At 38.6% G+C, this 18,473-nt stretch overlaps 1 protein-coding gene across 3 annotated transcripts in view; it reads left to right on the top strand.

Moving 5' to 3' along the window:
- Positions 1 to 12,901, top strand: part of IGSF11 (immunoglobulin superfamily member 11) — a 128,920-nt gene extending 116,019 nt beyond the window's left edge. For 2 of the 3 annotated variants that reach the window (XM_043594226.1, XM_043594223.1), the window contains 3 exons: positions 6,656 to 6,778; positions 7,606 to 7,756; positions 9,600 to 12,901. In XM_043594226.1, coding sequence (XP_043450161.1) covers positions 6,656 to 6,778; positions 7,606 to 7,756; positions 9,600 to 10,029 — 704 coding nt within the window. In that variant the 3' untranslated portion in view covers positions 10,030 to 12,901. The remainder of the gene's footprint in view (positions 1 to 6,655; positions 6,779 to 7,605; positions 7,757 to 9,599) is intronic. The other variant, XM_043594224.1, reaches the window with a different exon arrangement.
- The last annotated feature ends 5,572 nt before the right edge of the window (positions 12,902 to 18,473 follow it).

Below are 18,473 nucleotides of genomic sequence, written 5' to 3'. Positions count from 1 at the left end.
GTTCAGCTCCAGATTGTGCAGGGTATTGTATAACATTCAAGGAGTTTGGATGTTGTTTTTGAGACTGTGGGTACTCCCAGGCATTTATAAAGCAAGAGAGGATATCCAGATCTGCATTTTATTTTATTTTTTAAAATGTTTATTTTATTGGAGCACCTAGGTGGCTCAGTCAGTTAAGCATCTGATTTCGGCTCAGGTCATGATCTCACAGTTTGTGGGTTCGAGACCCGCATCGGGCTCTGTGCTGAATGCTTGCTCAGAGCTTGGTGCCTGCTTCGGATTCTGTGTCTCCTCTCTCTGCCCCTCCTCCACTCATGCTCTGTCTCATTCTGTCTCTCAAAAATAAATAAATGTAAATTTAAAAAAATGTTGATTTTATTTAGAGAGAGAAGGGGTGCGCACACCCACAAGTGGGGGAAAGGCCGAGAGAGGGAGAGAGAAAGAATCCCAAGCAGGTTCCATGCTCAGCACCAAACCTGATGCAGGGTGAGACAATGTGTGCCAAATCAAGAGTTGGACGCCCAACTGACTGAGCCACCCAGGCACCCACGACTAACACCCAGGCGCCCCAGATCTGCATTTTAGAAACAACTTCAGCAGTCAGGGTGTGAATTTCATAGCCTAGTTGTAGGTGGGAGACTTTGAGAATAGCTCCATCAAGAAATGAAGAGGGCGTCTGGGTGACTCCAGTCAGTTAAGCATCCAACTCTTGATTTCATCTCAGGTCATGATCTCATGGTTCTTGGGATTGAGCCCCATATGGGGCTCCATGCTGATAGCACAGAGCCTGCTTGAGATTCTCTTTCTCCTACTCTCTCTGTCTCTCCCCCCATCATCCCCCATTAAAAAAATACAGAGAGGGCCAGAACTAAGACCCTCATGATGGGGATGGAGCAGGAATGGAGGGAGAGTGGGGTTCAAGAAAGAAGACAAAAATCAGTAAGGCATGGGACTCGGGAGAAGAGTCAGAGTTTACTTAGATTTATGTCTTAGGCCCATTGAATGAATAACAACTGTATTAACTCAGAGAAGGAATACTTAAGGAGATTTGTTTAAGGAAGGTGCTGAGTGAGTTAATAATCCTCTGAGACCTGGGACTGAAATAATGTTAACAGGTAACATTATCAGTACCATTCTCCTTTGAGAATTAAAGTTTAACAGTCAACACAGAGACATTGGTTCAAAAGAATCCACTGATGTCCACTTAAAAACAAGAACACTCAGAGTCAACATTTCTGGGAACTTGGACAGAAGTGTGTAGGAGAGAAGCAGTCACGATCTAACTCATCTTGCTTGTAGCAGTTGCCACATTATAACTGTGTGTTCATGCCCCAGTCTGTTGCTAATGGTGAGTCATTCTTGCAAATAAATATTAGTAGGTTTATATACATAGTATATTTTATACAAATGCTGTGTGAGTGGTATTCTGGGAAACAACAAGTTTTAAAAGCAAAAGAAATCCTTAGCTTGGTAATTTTGATGTGTGATTCTATGCAATGTTATAATACTGGGGGTTTCCAAATATTGCATTATTTGTATATTGCCCAGTAATAGTCATCATTGTTTTCCAGTGTTTGAATATTTTCTGTAAACTACAGTTCTTTGTAAATACTTCAATAATGGAAATGCAAAGGAAAGAACATAGAAATGTTGGTGTGGAAATACATGGACATGAAATCAGAAATGAATTTAAGATCTGAATTGGCAAAAGCAATATCTGTTTCAATCACAAAGCCAAAGTAGAGCAGACACAAAATATTTTCATCGTTAAGTTAAAAAATGAGCTAATATGAAGCAGCATGTATCCTAATGTGTGCCTTGAAGGTACTTTGGATATTTTCTTATTTGGGACAGATTCTTTCTCTGTTCCTTTTCCATCTACACCTTAATTCAACCAACATCAACACAAAAAATAAAATTTTCTATGTCTGGAAAATCTGACATGAAACAAAAATTGAGATTATCAGATAGGACACTTAAGGCTTCATAGTGTTTTATTTATTTATTAAAAAAATTTTTTTAAACGTTTATTATTGAGAGAGAGAGACGGAGCATGAGCATGGGGGGGGGGGCGGCAAAGAGAGAGGGAGACATAGAATCGGAAGCAGGCTCCAGGCTCCGAGCTGTCAGCACAGAGCCCGACGGGGGGCTCGAACTCACAAACCGCGAGATCATGACCTGAGCCGAAGTTGGATGCCTAACCAACCGAGCCACCCAGGCACCCCTTCATAGTGTTTTAAAATTTTCTTTTAAAATGACAGTTTAAATATGAAGTATATGTGATATTATCTTTGAATTTATAAGTAGATTTCAATTTTTCATTTATTTTGTGATTATTTCTCCCTTTTTTACTATTTTTTGTTATCAGATGTATCAGATTGAGATAATTTTTACATATTATTGAGCTATATAATTTTGTCATAATAGTTGGTTCAAATAAGAAGAAATCATGCATTTATTATTATTTTTTTATGGGATACTTCTGAAATGTTTATGAGAAATGATTGTTATTATGGTCACTCATTATTGTTCCAAAGTACATACATCATATAAAAATATAGACTAATTCATGATTAGGAATCTCTGTCTCTCAACCTCAAATCCTGAGTATTTAACATCTGTTGGGAATTTGGAGACATCTGACATTTTCCCAATTTCTTGACCAATTTTTCTTATGATTCAGAAAAATATGTATTTCCCACGCAGTGCCAGGACAGAATTCCCCCCATGGAAGCATTACCAGGCACTATACTATGTCTGTTGCATGCATGACCTCATTTCGTCCTCACAGTAACCCCTGGGATGGAGGTGTGTTAGTAGCTCCATGTCACACGTGATGAAATTAGTAGGTGGTAGGGCAGATCCCAGCCCAGGCTGTCTAAGCTTAGAACACATGCACTTAGCCAATGCATCATCTCCCGGGCAGTAACAGAAATGGTTCTGAGCCTAAGGAGAAAGGATGGACGTGGAGACAGACACATGTCTATTGGGCACCCTAGTCCAGCTGCATAGTTTGTGTGGGATCTGGTGTGGGCTGCGAACTGACAGTGGGCTGGGATGTCATGTGTGCTTTCCAAACTGTGGTTCCATACAGTTGAACTTTACCTGTTTGTGAAAGAAAGATCATAAGAACATTTGTTTCCTAACTTCAGTTCTACAAATTACTTCTGAACCAGAGCAGGCCAAGCGAAGTGACAGGTTGAATTGGGGAATTAGTCCTTTTCACTTGAGAAAGAGCCCTGTGCTCATGGCTGGAAGTAGCCTGATGCTTGCCAAGGAGGGGCTCCTGTCTCCTCTTTGCCTTGACTGCGCAAACAGCCCTGTCTTACTTCTGGCTAATCCCCTCTTATCAATGTGCCTCCTTCCCTGATTACATCCTGAGTTAGCTCTAGCATGGCACGTCAGCCTCAGTTAGGAATGCTTTCTTCTATCAGTCTGCTCTTGGTGTCTGTGTTTATAGAGATAAAAGGAAGAACAGTGACTTCACCTCTTAAAAATAACCTTGTAAAGCAAGAATCTTTAAAGTTTACCTCTTTCTACATGCCAGAATGCTGCTTAGAGCAGCTGTGAAAAGTTTCCCAAATTATCTCTATGAAAATGTCAACAAAATTAGTGGTTTTGTGTGAACTGATCAAATTCCTAGAATTTTAGGGCTTACAAAAACAGCACCACAGTGTGTGGAATTGTGGGACTAGTTGTCCAGAGATTATGGTTTTCTTGCATGGTGACATCTGGTAATGTATTGAAGGTGAGATTACTGGATGTGTTAGGTTCTGCTTAAAGGAGGCAGATGGCTTAGTTTAATACTAGCAGCAATGGAACATTGCGTTGTCAGGAAATATCTTATAGCTGCACCCCATAGTGGTTTAAAATGTCTTACTAGAAAACCAAGTATATGTATGGTGCCTGTGTGCTTTGGGCATGGGTAGACCTGATTTTATAGATTGCTGCTACTTCTGTACTGTATAATCTTGGGCACATTGCATAGCTTCTCTGAGCTTTTTGTCTTTGAAAAGTAGGGAATATAAAACCTAGGATTTTTTTTTAGTTTTTTATTTGATTTCCAGTATAGTTAACATACAGTTTTATATATTAATTTCAGGTGTTCAATATGGTGATTCAACAATTTCATACATTACTCAGTGCTCTCAACATGATAAGTGTATTCTTACCCCCCTTCACCTATTTCACTCATCCCCCCACCCATCTCCCCTCAGGTAACCATCATTTTGTTCTTTGTATAAAATCTAGGATTTAGACAATTCAGTAATACATATGTAAAACTCTTAGTACCCCGCATATGGTACACAGTGGACACTGAAGAGAAGGTAGCTCCTTTATTTACTGAACACCTTCTTGCATGCTGGGTAATTTCTAAGGATGATGATGCAATTATGAACAAGACAAACCCAGCCCCTTCTTTTAATGAGACAAATAGGCTCCAGGGCACCTGGCTGGCTCTGTCGGTTGAGCTTCTGACTTCATCTCAGGTCATGATCTCACTGTTGGTGGCTTCGAGCCCTGCGTCGGGCTCTGCGCTCACAGCTCAGAGCCTGGAGCCTACTTTGGATTCTGTGTCTCCCTCTCTCTGTGCACCTCCCCCCTCTCACTGTCTTTCTCTGTCTCTTGAAAATAAATAAATGTTAAAAAAATTTTGTTTTTAAATAAAAAAAAAAGAGACAAATAGGCAAGAGGTGACAACAAATGAGGTTAAGCGCCAGCACTAGAGAACACACGGTGCTGAAGAGGACATATGAGGGGGGCATTTAATGAAGGCTTGGGAAATCAAGTAGAAAACACAGGAGGAGAAAGCAGTTTCCTCCCTGACTGGCCCAAGTATTGAGTGAATTCACTGACGGGCTCTTACACATTGGTAGCCCTCAGAGTTGTTTGTTTATTTGTTTTAAAGAAAAGGAAATAATACACAAGTGCAAACCAGGTAACCACCAAATATATTGACTTGGTGTGTGTAATACAACTCAAATGTCCAGATTCTTCATAAGTAAGGTACCTGTATAATGTGGATTTGACTCTTTAACAGTTCCCATTAAAAAACAAAAACAAAACCCTAAAAAGAGTCCTTTCCTTTGCTTATTTTTTTAAGTTAATTCCAGAAAGGCACTTAGTAAATATTTTTCTTAAATGATTTAACCAATAAATGCATGTATGCTGTGGTTAGGTCTGCTTTTGCTGATCCCTCTTCTCTGCTTCTGCCTTTGATCTAGATAGAAATGAGGATTGCCAGCAGAAACAAGAGAATGTTGAGTTTCATGTAAAAATAGCCCAGGGTAGAGGTAGCTCCAAGTGTTGCCCTAGGAATATACGGACTTTGCGCCAGAAATGTGCCATTGGGATGCTTTCTACTTATTCCTAAATTTGCAGCTATTTTGAGGGGTTGAGATTACTGGATGTGTTAGGTTCTGCTTAAAGGAGGCAGTGAAGCGTAGAGCTTAGACGTAAGACAGCCTCCCATCTAATTCGAATTCTGTGTGACTAGCTGAGTAATCTTATTACTCACTTAAAGCCTCAGTCTCCTTACCTGTTCAATGGGATTAATAATAATACCTCATAGGGTCCTTGTGAAGATTAAGGTAGTACATATAAAAGTTTAACAAATGGTTGGCACATAGTAATAACAACTATTAATTATAGTTTTTATTATTACTGTAAGTAATTTACATTTTATTTACAAGGAATACATAATCTATGCTAATGTTGATGAATTACTAAAATGTGGACTACTGAAAACCTTCTTGGTGATATCAGTGTGATGGTCTTGAAAATGCACTGCTTATCTCCTGCTGTGGGGACACAATTGACTTAACAGCTCCAAGCACTTCCTCCAGAACCCACCAGCTTTGCACTCAGACCACATTTTGCCCGGGCTGCTCCCAGGCAGTAACTGGACACAGTGGGCCTGCTAACGCAGGGCTCTTCCTGCAAGGTGTGGGACTGCTTTAACAGTTACTTTAGCTCAGGGCCTCCCCGTCAGCCTGATCGAAACTTCCGAAACACTGTGCTGCGATCTGAGATGCCCCTCACTTGGACCTCCGTTCTCTCTCCTCTTCACAGAGGCCAGACCTGCATTGCAGTGTGAGGCTCTCCCACCTTCTCCAGCTGCCTCTCCATTTCCTTTACCAGAATTTCTTCCACTAAACCTTTGGCTTGTCTCTGTGTGTCTGCTTTGTGGAGGAGCTGGACTTACACACTTATAATAGTTGTTAGAAGTCACAGTCTACACCCGTGAGCACAGAGTGCATATTTTCTCCATCACGTATAAAGTGAACATTAATGCAATGAGTTTAACTCCTTCTTTATGTTATTGCATTTCCTCAGAATTAAAATTTGGTGTTACTGACCAGAAGTTCTCTAGGATAGCATTAGCTACTGTTTCCTCAGGGAAGACTGCTCACATTTAGGACCTCATACCAATCTACACATTAAGTTGTAAGATTGCCCTTATTTAGGACAGTCCTCCATATCTCCGGTCTTTAACGTGATGTGATTTTAGTATTTTCATGAACGAAAAAAAATCTCTTCAGAAAAGGCTATGATAGCTCTTCAGTGTTTATTTTTATAGTCTTCTGCTGATTTTTTTGGTTTTCTTTTTTTTTTTTTTCCCTAACTGCTCACTTGATTATGATATTTGTGACAGACCAGGTCCAGGGGACAGTCACCATCCGGAACATCAGTGCTCTGTCTTCAGGCTTGTACCAGTGCGTGGCTTCTAATGCCATTGGAACCAGCACCTGCCTTTTGGATCTCCAGGTTATTTCACGTAAGTACATAAAATTCTGATGTCTCCTCTCTATCTGGAACGCCAAGATCTTTGTTAAACCAGAAATGAAGAGTTTCTCTTAATTGTTTTTAGGTGGTTTGAAGATTAAATATAAATTCTTCTGGTTTTATTATTAAAGTAGTTTATAAATGTATTAGTATACTTTTCTGCCTTAGCAAGGTGACATCTTCTTTACAACAGAATGCCTTTCTCCTCCTCTCGTGAGAATCAAGTCAGTCACTTGTCTTCAAGTGATTGCATAGTGCTGTAGACATTATAAAAACTTAACAGTGATCTTATGGCCACGACAAGACCTTTTTGTATTTTCTCCTAATCCCTTTACATCTGCTTAACCGTTAGGTGGCCAGGTCACAAATAAGTGGTGCAGAAATGTTGTCTTTAGATGAGAATTCTGGGTTATTTGAATTCCAGTTACAAAATGTAGTGATGGGGTTGGGCTGGGGTGACAGTGAGCCTGCTGACTGCCAGGGTTCCTTTGGGCACATCAGGCAGGTGAACATCGGTTGCCTGTTCTGCTCTAGGAGTTTCTAGGAGTTGCTCTGCCGAAGTGGTGAGTCCTGTGATGTTCATTTATTCAGAAAGTGTTTGTGAGCCGACCATGTGTCAGTTAGTTCTAGCCACCCAGGACACAGAAAGTTAACTGAGGTTTATACGGATGTAATACTTTAGGCAGTTTTGTTCATTTTAAGAAGGTTCTGTAGTAAACTTTTATGTTTATAAAGTTGCATGAGTATATGCTATTTCTCTCTCTCTCTCTCTTTCTCTCTTTTTTTGTTCTTTAAATCTGCCTTAAATATATTTTGCAGCCCAGCCCAGGAGCATTGGACTAATAGCTGGAGCCATTGGCACTGGTGCAGTTATTATCATTTTTTGCATTGCACTAATTTTAGGGGCATTCTTTTACTGGAGAAGCAAAAACAAAGAGGAGGAGGAAGAAGAAATTCCTAATGAAATAAGGTTTGTTTGTCAGATAATTTGTCCTTCATGGCCAGTGTCTGTAATGTGTATCAATTTTTGGCAGCTAAGATTTCTTTGCTAATCCAATGACCGTGATGGCCAAGACAGTTAACATGGCCAAGTAATATTTTTTCCTTGTATGTTACATCAGTTTTCCTCATGATGCTATTCAGAGTTTCTTACTGCATCTTGAGAGAGGAAGAGGGTCTAACATGTGCCCAACCAGGAGGGCACATGTTAGACCTCCCTCACCTCCTGTATCTCCAAGATAGGAAGGGGTAGGTGGCTGTGACAGTAAAAAAGTTACTTTAGAAAATGTGTTTAAGGGGCACCTGGGTGGCTCAGTCCAGATTCTTGATTTCAGCTCAGGTCATGATCTCATGGTTCATGAGACTGAGCCCCATGTCAGGCTCTAAGCTGAAAGTGCAGAGCCTGCTTGGGACTCTGTTTCTCCCTCTCTCCCTGCCCCTCCCCTGCTTGTGCACTCTCTCTCACTCTCTCTGCCTCTCAAAATAGATACATAAACATGAAAAAAAATGTGTTTGACATTGGCATTTATAATAGAAGCTAGAAGGAACACCACAAGACTATACCTGTCCGTGTGTACACAGCGAGGCCAAAGCAATATGGCTTGGTGTGAGGAGACAGTTCAGTCAAGGATATGAATAACTTCAGAAAACAATGTGAAAATAATCTTTAAAGAAAAGTGACTCTTGGCTCTACTGTTTTGTAGGGATATGGGAGTACAAACTCGGTCTCACATTGCATCACATCATATCCTAGTTGAGAATGCTTTAATGACGCTAGCCTACTTAGTGTGACACACACAGCCCTTCAGGACCTGACCCTCCCCTGCTTCCCTGGTCCTCTCTCACCACTTCTGTGATCCTTGGTGTTCCAGTCTGTTCTGTATTCTCTCATGCCTCAGCGTCATTGCTCAAGCCTCCACCCTCTTCCTGGACCATACTCCTTTCCTTTTCATCCATCTCTCTGGTAAATTCTTTGATCTGATTCAAGATTAGTCAAGGCATCACCTCCTCACAGACGTTTACTCTAGTCCCTTGTCCAGTGTTTCAGACTTGAAGGTGTTCTTGCATTGTCACTCCCATTTTGTCATAGGCTTCTGGGGTATAGAGCTGTGTATTTTTTTTTCTTTACATGAAACATCTAGTAGAATGCCTGGTATTCAATAAATGTTAAATGAATTAGTTAACATCTTAAGTTAAATTAGTAACTTCTCTTAGCCTCTTACAATTCTTACAGGTTTAGATTGTATGCAAGGATAGATTTCATCCCAGCATAAAATCACTGAGGAAAATCACTTATCAGCATACTACAGTGATTTCTCAAACTCCAAAGTGCAATAAAATCAGGCCAACTCTAACCATTTTTTGAAACTCCACACACCCATAGCTTGGTTTGCTAACATTTTACAGCAACAAGCTCAGTGGATTTCTTCACGGACTATTTTCCCATTTAGAGCAAAAAAAAAAAAAAAATTTATACATTCGCAGATGTGCGTGCGCACACACATACACATACACACACACTTTTTTCAGTTATATTGGAAAATACAGTCTTTTTGAGATATTTGACATTACCTTTCTACCCTTGGAGATTGAGAAACCTCAAATTTTTCTTGAGGATTGTTTCAAAGGGAATGAATGCCAAAGCTGAGGCCACCAGGACTAATGTGTTTGCTTTCACGATAGTATGGTTTGTCCTGAGAATTTGTACTTCACAGACATACTGGCCTTAACATAAGAAGAAAGAGTCCTGGGCAGGAGGGTAGGGTAAAACTCAAGTAAATCCTAATGACAACTTTATTTTTGTTCTTTTTCAGAGAGGATGATCTTCCACCTAAATGTTCTTCTTCTGCCAAAGCATTTCACACCGAGATATCCTCCTCGGAGAACAACACATTGACCTCTTCCAATACGTACAACAGTCGATACTGGAGCAACAATCCAAAAGTTCACAGAAACACCGAGTCACTCAACCACTTCAGTGACTTGCTCCACTCAGGCAATGCCAATATACCGTCCATCTATGCTAATGGGAACCACCTGGTCCCAGCTCCACATAAGACTCTAGTAGTGACAGCCAACAGAGGGTCATCCCCACAGGTTGTGTCCAGGAGCAACGGCTCAGTCAGCAGGAAACCTCGGCCTCAACACACACACTCGTACACCGTCAGCCAAGCAACACTGGAGCGAATTGGTGCTGTCCCTGTCATGGTGCCAGCCCAGAGTCGGGCCGGGTCCCTGGTATAGGACCTGAGTGGATAAAGTATTCAGAAAAGAATCAGTGGAATGCCCCAAGCAGGGGGAGGGTGGGGTGAGCAAGTTCTGGGAAAGAAACACTTTTCCTTGTAAGGATACTAGTAAAAAGCACAAAGGAAAAGGCAATGCCGTTACCTGGCCAGTGAGTTTTGTGGAATGAACTGGGATTCTCCATCTTGAAGACTTGTTTCCCCACCACAGATGTCCTAGGATTCTGTCCAAAAAACTGGATCTCAAAGATGTGCCAAGCCAAGGAAAAAGTTATAAGAGCAGAATAGCCCTTAAAACCCAACTGCAGTCCAGATGGGCTTGTCCTTTAATTCATGCCTAACTTAACAATTGTTCAAGAGACTAAAGTGCCAGCTGAAGTTTAAATGATGAAATTATTTAAAAATATAGTTGTCTTTAGAAAAAATGAGCAACCCTGATATCATTACCATTCCCTCTTTATCTAGAGGGCTTAATGGCACGAATAGTTAATACTGGTCCCAACAGGGCTGGCTCTTGTATCATAGAATAAAAGCCTTTGACACGAAATTCAGTAAGAAAAGGGGAAAAACAAAAGCAACTTCTCTGAGAAGCCCCTTCATATTTATTTATTTATCCCTTCCTGAACCATGAATTTCATATTTGGAATATTGCTGTATTGACAGATTGTTGCCTGTCTGTTTTTCTAGGGTCTGTTCCAGGTCCATGACAATTACTGTTCATTATTTCCTGGAAGAATATTTTTTTAAAAGAAAACTATTTTTTTTAAAAGACATGAGAGGCATAGGGCTAGGAAAGAAAAGACTACTGTTTATAGCACATTCAGTGATTAGGTTTGTTGAGAGTTTCGGGAGGCCCCTCACAAGGGAGAGCGAGCTGGGCTGTGTCCGAGGGACTTGCGCATCCCTGGCAGGCTCAGAGCAGGGCTGTCCAGGGTTCCCTGCTTTCACACTAGGTTACTCTTAATGAGGGCAGCACCTGATGCCTTTTGCATCGAGGTAGATAATGTTCTCCTTGTTTGACAAGTCGAGGTTAGTAGGTTTGTACAGGGAGGTCAGGAGTTGTTCTGTTGTTGTTGTTTTCAAAATAATTATTTTTGAAAAAGAGATAAGATTGAGACAAAAGGGATGCCTTCAGGTATGCTCCTGGGAGGGTCTGCCCTATATTTGTCACAGCTCAGGGTTGTAGTTTTGCCCAAATGCGTTTTATACCACTGTAAAGAGACTCCTTCTGTGATTAATTACCTGGCTTGGCTGGCCTTGGAGTTCACCAGATAATTTACAGACTCCCCACTGTTTTTTGCTGTGTGGATCTGGGCATACTTGTATCGGGGACTATCTTGCCTTAATCACACTTTAAGCAACACAGAAATGATTTGTTCGAGAATCGTTCTCTGAATTATTTATGAGGCCGACCTCGTGGTTCCATAAGAGCATCATTTCTTTCCCAATGTTGTCTCGCACTCCCTCTTTGCACTATGCCTTTTGCCCTCTTTTCCTGCAGCATAGTCGTCACAGGGAGTGGCTTCCTGATTTTCAGACCTACTTGGAGAAATGGAAGCCAGCCGCTGCTGCACACACTGTTTTCTGGGAGGGCTACACTCAGAACCTAACCATTGTAGCCATTTCAATATTGATGAAATGCTGAATTTACATTAGCATTACTTATTTTCTCCATGTGATGGTTCTTGACTTTGTAAAAAATTAAATAAATGAATGTCTATACTTTTTCTAAAGAAGAGTGAAAATACCATGACAGAAAAGGTACTATCAGATGTTGTTTAGAAAGCATTTATCTTGCATTTCTTTATTCTTTCTAATGATCTAAAATTCAATAAAAGTTTATTCATATAAAAACAAGTTGTCATTAATTATCACACATTAATGAATATATGATCTTATATGTAGTGTTCTTTACAAGGATTTTCTATTCTGTTCAGTAGTGTTCATAATAATTTTAACGAGCATACAGTACTCTAGAAATTACCTTACTTATTAGAGATTTGAGTCCAGTTCTCCCGTGTATGACTGAAAATGCAGTGCTCCTTTAATACATTGCACTATTTTTCTATTTCCTAGTCTGAAGTTCATGAAGACAAGGTCCATGACTGCTTTTTTCACTCTGAATTTCTGTCACCTAGCACAGTGCTTAATAATAGGTATTGTGTAGATAAATGACTGATGGCTTGTAAACTGAAGTTGTCAAGTTTCAGTTCAGAAAGTTATGATCTCCATGTATACTGGATCATTCCTTTGTTGTAACTTTTTATTTTGAGATCATTTATATATTTACATGCTGTTATAAGAAATAATAGAGACTCCTAATATACCCTTCATCTAATTTTTCCAAATGGTGACATCTTGCATAACTGTTACACAGTATCACAAATTGACATGGATACAGTCGATCAACCTTTTTCATATTTCAACAGTTGTACATGCACTCATGTATGTGTGGCGCATGCATTTAGTTACCTGCAGTTTTATCACGTGTAGATTTATGTGACCGCCACCACAATCAAGATAGAGGATCCCTTGTGTTACCCTTTTATAGTCTTGGCCACCTCCCTCCTCCCCAAGTCCCTAATCTCTGATTTGTTACCCATGTCTATAGTTTTCTTCAAGAATGATATATAAATGGAATAATGTAGTATGTAACATGAGAATTAGCTTTTTATTGCTCAGCATAACTCTTGAGATCCATCCAAGCTGTTGCATGTATCAATGGTTCATTCCTTTTTATTGCTGAGTAGTATTCCATGGTACAGATATATCAGTATGTTTAATTATTTACCTATTGAAGGGTATGAAGGATATTTGAGTTGTTTCCATTTTTGGCTATTACAAATAAAACTGCTGTGAGCATTTTTGCAAGCCTTTATGTGAACATAAGTTTTTATTTCTCTGAGATAAATGCCTGAGAGTTCAGTTGCTCCATCACCATTTGTTGAAAAGGCTGTCCTTCCTCCAGTGAGTTGTTTTTGCATCTTTGAAAAAATCATTTAGTCAAATTTGTGTGGGTCTCCTGAGTTCCTTAGCTGTTCCACTGATCTTTGTGTCTGTTCTCCCACCAATGCAATGGTGACCAGTAGCTATTTAATAAGCTTTAACATCTTTTAGAGTGCTTTCTCCCACTTTACATTCTTTTTTTGAAATTGTTTTAACTATTGCAGTCCCAGTGCCTTTTGATATAAATTTTAGAATAAGGTGGTTTATTTCTATGAAACTCTTGGCTGTTGTAATTGGAATTGCATTAAACCTATGACCAATTTGGGAAGGCCTGGCACCTTTACTATTTGTGTCTTCCAAACTATGGATATGGAATGTTTCTCCATTTATTTAGGCCTTCTTTATTTTATCAGAAATTTTTAATTCTCAGGATACAGATCCTGTACATGTTTTGTTGGATTTGTCCCTAAGTATTTAATTATCTCTGAAGCGATTATAAATGTTACTGTGTTTTAAATTTTGGTTTCTGTGTGTTCGTTCTTCTTAAATAGAAATGTAATCGAGTTTTTTTTGTCTTGATTTTGTATTCTGTAACTTTGCTGAAACTCACTTCTTCAGGATCTGGTTATTTGTTTTGTGTTTTGTTTTCTCATAGATTCCTTGGGATTTTGTATCTACATAATCACGTCATCTGCAAATAGGGACAGTTTTATTTCTTTCTCTTCAATATGTGTACCTTTTATTTTTCATAGCATTATGTTAAATAGAAGTGGTTAGTGTGATATGCTTTCCTTATTCCCATTGTAGGGGGAAAGATTTCATTATTTTAACCATTTAGTATGATGTTAGCTATAAGTTTTTGTCAGTGCCTTTATCAGATGAGGAAATTTTACTCTGTTATGAATTTGCTGAGAATATCTGTCATCTATGGGTGTTGGATTTTGTCAAATGATGTTTTCTGCATCAATTGGTACAATCATACTTTTTTGTTCTGTTTTTTGCTTTAGTCTATTGATTATGCTGGATTACTGACTTTCAAATGCTGAATCAATCTTGCATACCTGGAATAAATTGCATTTGGTCATGGTGTATAATTTTTTAAAACACTGCTTGATTTTATTTGCTAATATTTTGATGAGGATTTTTTTTGTGTATAAAAGTGCATAGAATTTTTTCTAGTAAAATAATCTGTGGCTGGAGACTTCCTTTTCAGCTTTTAAATTATCAATTCATTTAATTGGATTATGGTTATAGGATTATTCAGGTTTTCTATTTCATCTTGATTTTCAGTAGTTCCTGAGTTTAAGGAATTGATCCATCTCTTCTAGCTTGTCAGCTTTACGGATGTAAAGTTGTTTATATTTTCCCCTTATTATCTTTCTGACAGAAGCTGGAATCTGTATTGATGTCTTATTCCTGACATTGCTGATCATTGTCTTCTGTCTTATTTATTTTTATCAATCTTGCCAGAAGTTTGTCAATTTTATTGATTTTTAAAAAAAGAAACAGCTTTTGTTTGTTTGTTTGTTTGTTTGTTTTTTTCTGTTTTTCTCTTTTCAGTTCTATTAATTACATCCCTTCAGCTTGCTATGGGTTTTTTTCTCTCATTGTTCTAGTTTTCTTTCTTTTTACTTAATTAAATTCATTAGTTAATGGCAATACTAGTTTCAGGAGTAGAATTCAGTGATTCATCACTTACATACAACACCCAGTGCTCATCACAAGTCTCCTTAGTACCCATCACCTATCTAGCCCATCTCCTACCCACCCCCTTCCCTCAACCCTGTTTGTTCTCTATCATTAAGAATCTTGTAGTTTGTTTCCCTCTCTTTTCTCCCCCTTCCCCTGCCTACACGTTCATCTGTTTTGTTTCTTAAATTCCACATATGAGTTAAATCATATGGTATTTGTCTTTCTCTGATTGACTTATTTAGCTTAGCATAATACGCTCTCTCGCTCCATTCATGTCATTGCAAATGGCAAGATTTCATTCTTTTTTATGGTTTAGTAATATTCCAATATATATATATACACCACATCTTCTTTACCCATTCATCAGTTGATGGACATTTGGGTGCTCTCTGTGGTTTGGCTGTTGTTGATAGTGCTGCTATAAACATTGGGGTGCATGTCCCCCTTCAAATCTGTATTTTTGTCTCCTTTGGGTAAATACGCAATAGTGCAATTGCTGGATCATAGGGTAGTTCTATTTTTAGTTTTTTGAGGAGACTCCATCCTGTTTTCCAGAGTGGCTGCCCAGTTTGCATTCCCACCAACAGTGCAAGAGGGTTCCTGTTTCTCCACATCCTCTCCAGCATTTAGCCATTCTGACAGGGGGGGAGGTGGTATCTCATTGTCGTTTTGATTTTTCCCTGATGATGAGTGATGTTGAGCATCTTTTTATATGTCTGTGAGCCATCTGTATGTTTTCTTTGGAAAGGTGTCTACTCATGTCTTCTGCCCATTTCTTAACTGGGTTTTGGTTTTTTTGTGTGTTGAGTTTGGTAAGTTCTTTATAGATTTTGGATACTAACTTTGTCAGATATGTCATTTGCAAATACCTTCTCCCATTTTGTAGGCTGCCTTTTAGTTTTGTTGATTGTTTTCTTCACTGTGCAGAAGCTTTTTATCTTGATAAAGTCTCAATAGTTCATGTTTGCTTTTGTTTTCCTTACCTTTGGAGACCTGTCTAGTAAGAATTTGCTCTGGTAGAGGTCAAAGAGGTTGCTACCTGTGCTCCCTTCTAAGATTTTGATGGTTTCCTGTCTCACATTTAGGTGTTTCATCCATTTTGAATTTATTTTTGTGTATCATGTAAAAAAGTGGTCCAATTTCATTCTTCTGCATTTCGCTGTCCAGTTTTCCCAAAAACATTTATTGGAGAGACTGTCTTTCTTCTTGGATATTCTTTCCTACTTTGTTGAAGGTTAATTGACTGTATTGTCTATTTTTGGGCCAGTACCATACTGTCTTGATCACTACAGCTTTGTAATTATGACTTGAAATCCAGAATAATCATGTCAGTTTTGTTTTTCTTTTTCAGAAAAGAAGCTCTTTTCTGGCTCTTCGGGGTCTTTTGTGATTTCACACAAATTTTAGGATTGTTTGTTCTTGCTCTGTGAGAAATGCTGGTGGTATTTTGATAGGGGTTGCATTAATATGTAGATTGCTTTGGGTAGTATTGACATTTTAACAATATTTGTTCTTCTAATCCATGAGCATGGGTTACTTTTCCATTTCTTTGTGTCCTCTTCAATTTCTTTCATATGTGTTCTATAGTTTTCAGAGTACAAATCTTTTCCCTCTTTGGTTAGGTTTATTCCTAGGTATCTTATTGTTTTTGGTGCAATTGCAAATGGTACTGATTCACTGATTTCTTTTCTGCTGCTTCATTATTGGTATATAGAAATGCAACAGGTTTCTACATGTTGATTTTATATCCTGTGACTTTGCGGATTTCATGTATGAGTTCTATTATGTATCAGTTCAATTTTGGTAGAGTCTTTTGAGTTTTCTACATAGAGTATGTCCTCTGCAAATAGTAAAGGTTTGACTTCTTCCTTGCCAGTTTGGATGCCTTTTATTTCTTGTTGTTGTTTGATTGCTGAGACTAAGACTTCCAGTACTATGTTAAATAGTAATGGTGAGAATGGACATCCTTGTCTTGTTCCTGGCCATAGGGCTCTCAGTTTTTCCCCATTGAAGATGATATTAGTTGTGGGTCTTTTGTATATGGCCTTTATGATGTTGAGGTATATTCCTTCTATCTCTACTTTTTTGAGGGTATTTATCAAGAAAGATGCTGTATTTTGTCAAATGCTTTTTCTGCATCTATTGATGCAGGGTCATATGTTTCCTATCCTTTCTTTTATCAATGTGGTATATCATGTTGATTGATTTGTGAATATTGAACCAGCCCTGTAGCCCAGGAATAAATCCCACTTAATCATGGTGAATAATCATTTTAATATGTTGTTGAATTTTATTTGCTAGTGTTTTACTGAGAAATTTTGCATCTCTGTTCATCAGGGATATTGGCCTGTAATTCTCCTTTTTAAGTGGGGTCTTTGTCTGGTTTTAGAATCAAGGTAATGCTGCTTTCATAGAATAAGTTTGGAAGTTTTCCTTCCATTTCTATTTTTTGGAACAGTTTGAGAAGAATAGGTATTAACTCTTCTTTAAATGTCTGGTAGAATTCCCCTGGGAAGCCATCTGGCCAGGACTCTTGTTTGCTGGGAGATTTTTGATTACTGATTCAGTTTCTTTGCTGGTTATGGGTCTGTTAAAATTTTCTATTTATTCCTGTTTCATTTTGGCAGTTTGTGAGTTTCTAGGAATTCGTCCATTTCTTCCAGATTGCCCAGTTTGTTGGCATATAATTTTTCATAATATTCTCTTATAATGTTTGTATTTCTGAGTTGTGGGTTGTGATCTGTCCTCTTTCATTTATGATTTTTATCAATTTGGGTCCTTTTTTCTTTTTGAGAAGTCTGGCTACGGGTTTATCAATTTTGTTAAGTGTTTCAAAGAACCAGCTCCTAGTTTCATTGATTGGTTCTACTGGTTTTTGTTTGTTTGTTTCTATATCATTTATTTCTGCTCTAATTTTTTTATTATTTCCTTTTTCTGCTGGCTTTAGGCTTTACTTACTGTTCCTTTTCTAGTTCCTTTAGGTATAAGATTAGGTTGTGTATTTGGGACCTTCTTGCTTCTTGAAATAGGCCTGAATTACAATATACTTTCCTCTTAGGACTGCCTTTGCTGGATCCCAAAGGTTTTGGACTGTCGTGTTTTAATTTTCATTTGCTTCAATGTATTTTTTTTATTTCTTCTTTAATTTCTTAGTTAATCCATTCATTCTTTAGTAGAATGTTCTTTAACCTCCATGTATTTGAGGGCTTTCTAAATTTCTTGTGGTTGACTTCAAGTTTCATAATGTTGTGGTCTGAAAATATGCATGGTATGATCTTGATCTTTTTGTTCTTGTTGAGGGCTGATTTTTTTTAAATTTTTTTTTCAATGTTTATTTTTTTGGGGACAGAGAGAGACAGAGCATGAACGGGGGAGGGGCAGGGAGAGAGGGAGACACAGAATCGGAAACAGGTTCCAGGCTCTGAGCCATCAGCCCAGAGCCTGACGCGGGGCTCGAACTCACAGACCGTGAGATCGTGACCTGGCTGAAGTCGGACGCTTAACCAACTGCGCCACCCAGGCGCCCCGAGGGCTGATTTTTGACCCAATATGTGGTCTATTCTGGAGAATGTTCCATATGCACTTGAAAAGAATGTGTATTCTGGTACTTTAGGGTGAAATGTTCTGAATATATCTGTTAAGTCCGTCTGGTCCAGTGTGTCATTCAAAGCCATTTTTTCCTCCTTGATTTTCTGCTTAGGTGATCTGTCCATTGTTGTAGTGCGGTGCTAAAATCTCCTATTATTGTATTATTATCAAAGAGTTTCTTTAAAATTTTTTTTAATGTTTATTTTTGAGAGAGAGAGA

The sequence above is a fragment of the Prionailurus bengalensis genome, chromosome C2 (assembly GCF_016509475.1).
Source record: "Prionailurus bengalensis isolate Pbe53 chromosome C2, Fcat_Pben_1.1_paternal_pri, whole genome shotgun sequence".
In the NCBI taxonomy this organism is placed as follows: domain Eukaryota; kingdom Metazoa; phylum Chordata; class Mammalia; order Carnivora; family Felidae; genus Prionailurus; species Prionailurus bengalensis.
This window is presented reverse-complemented; position numbering and strand designations above follow the sequence as displayed.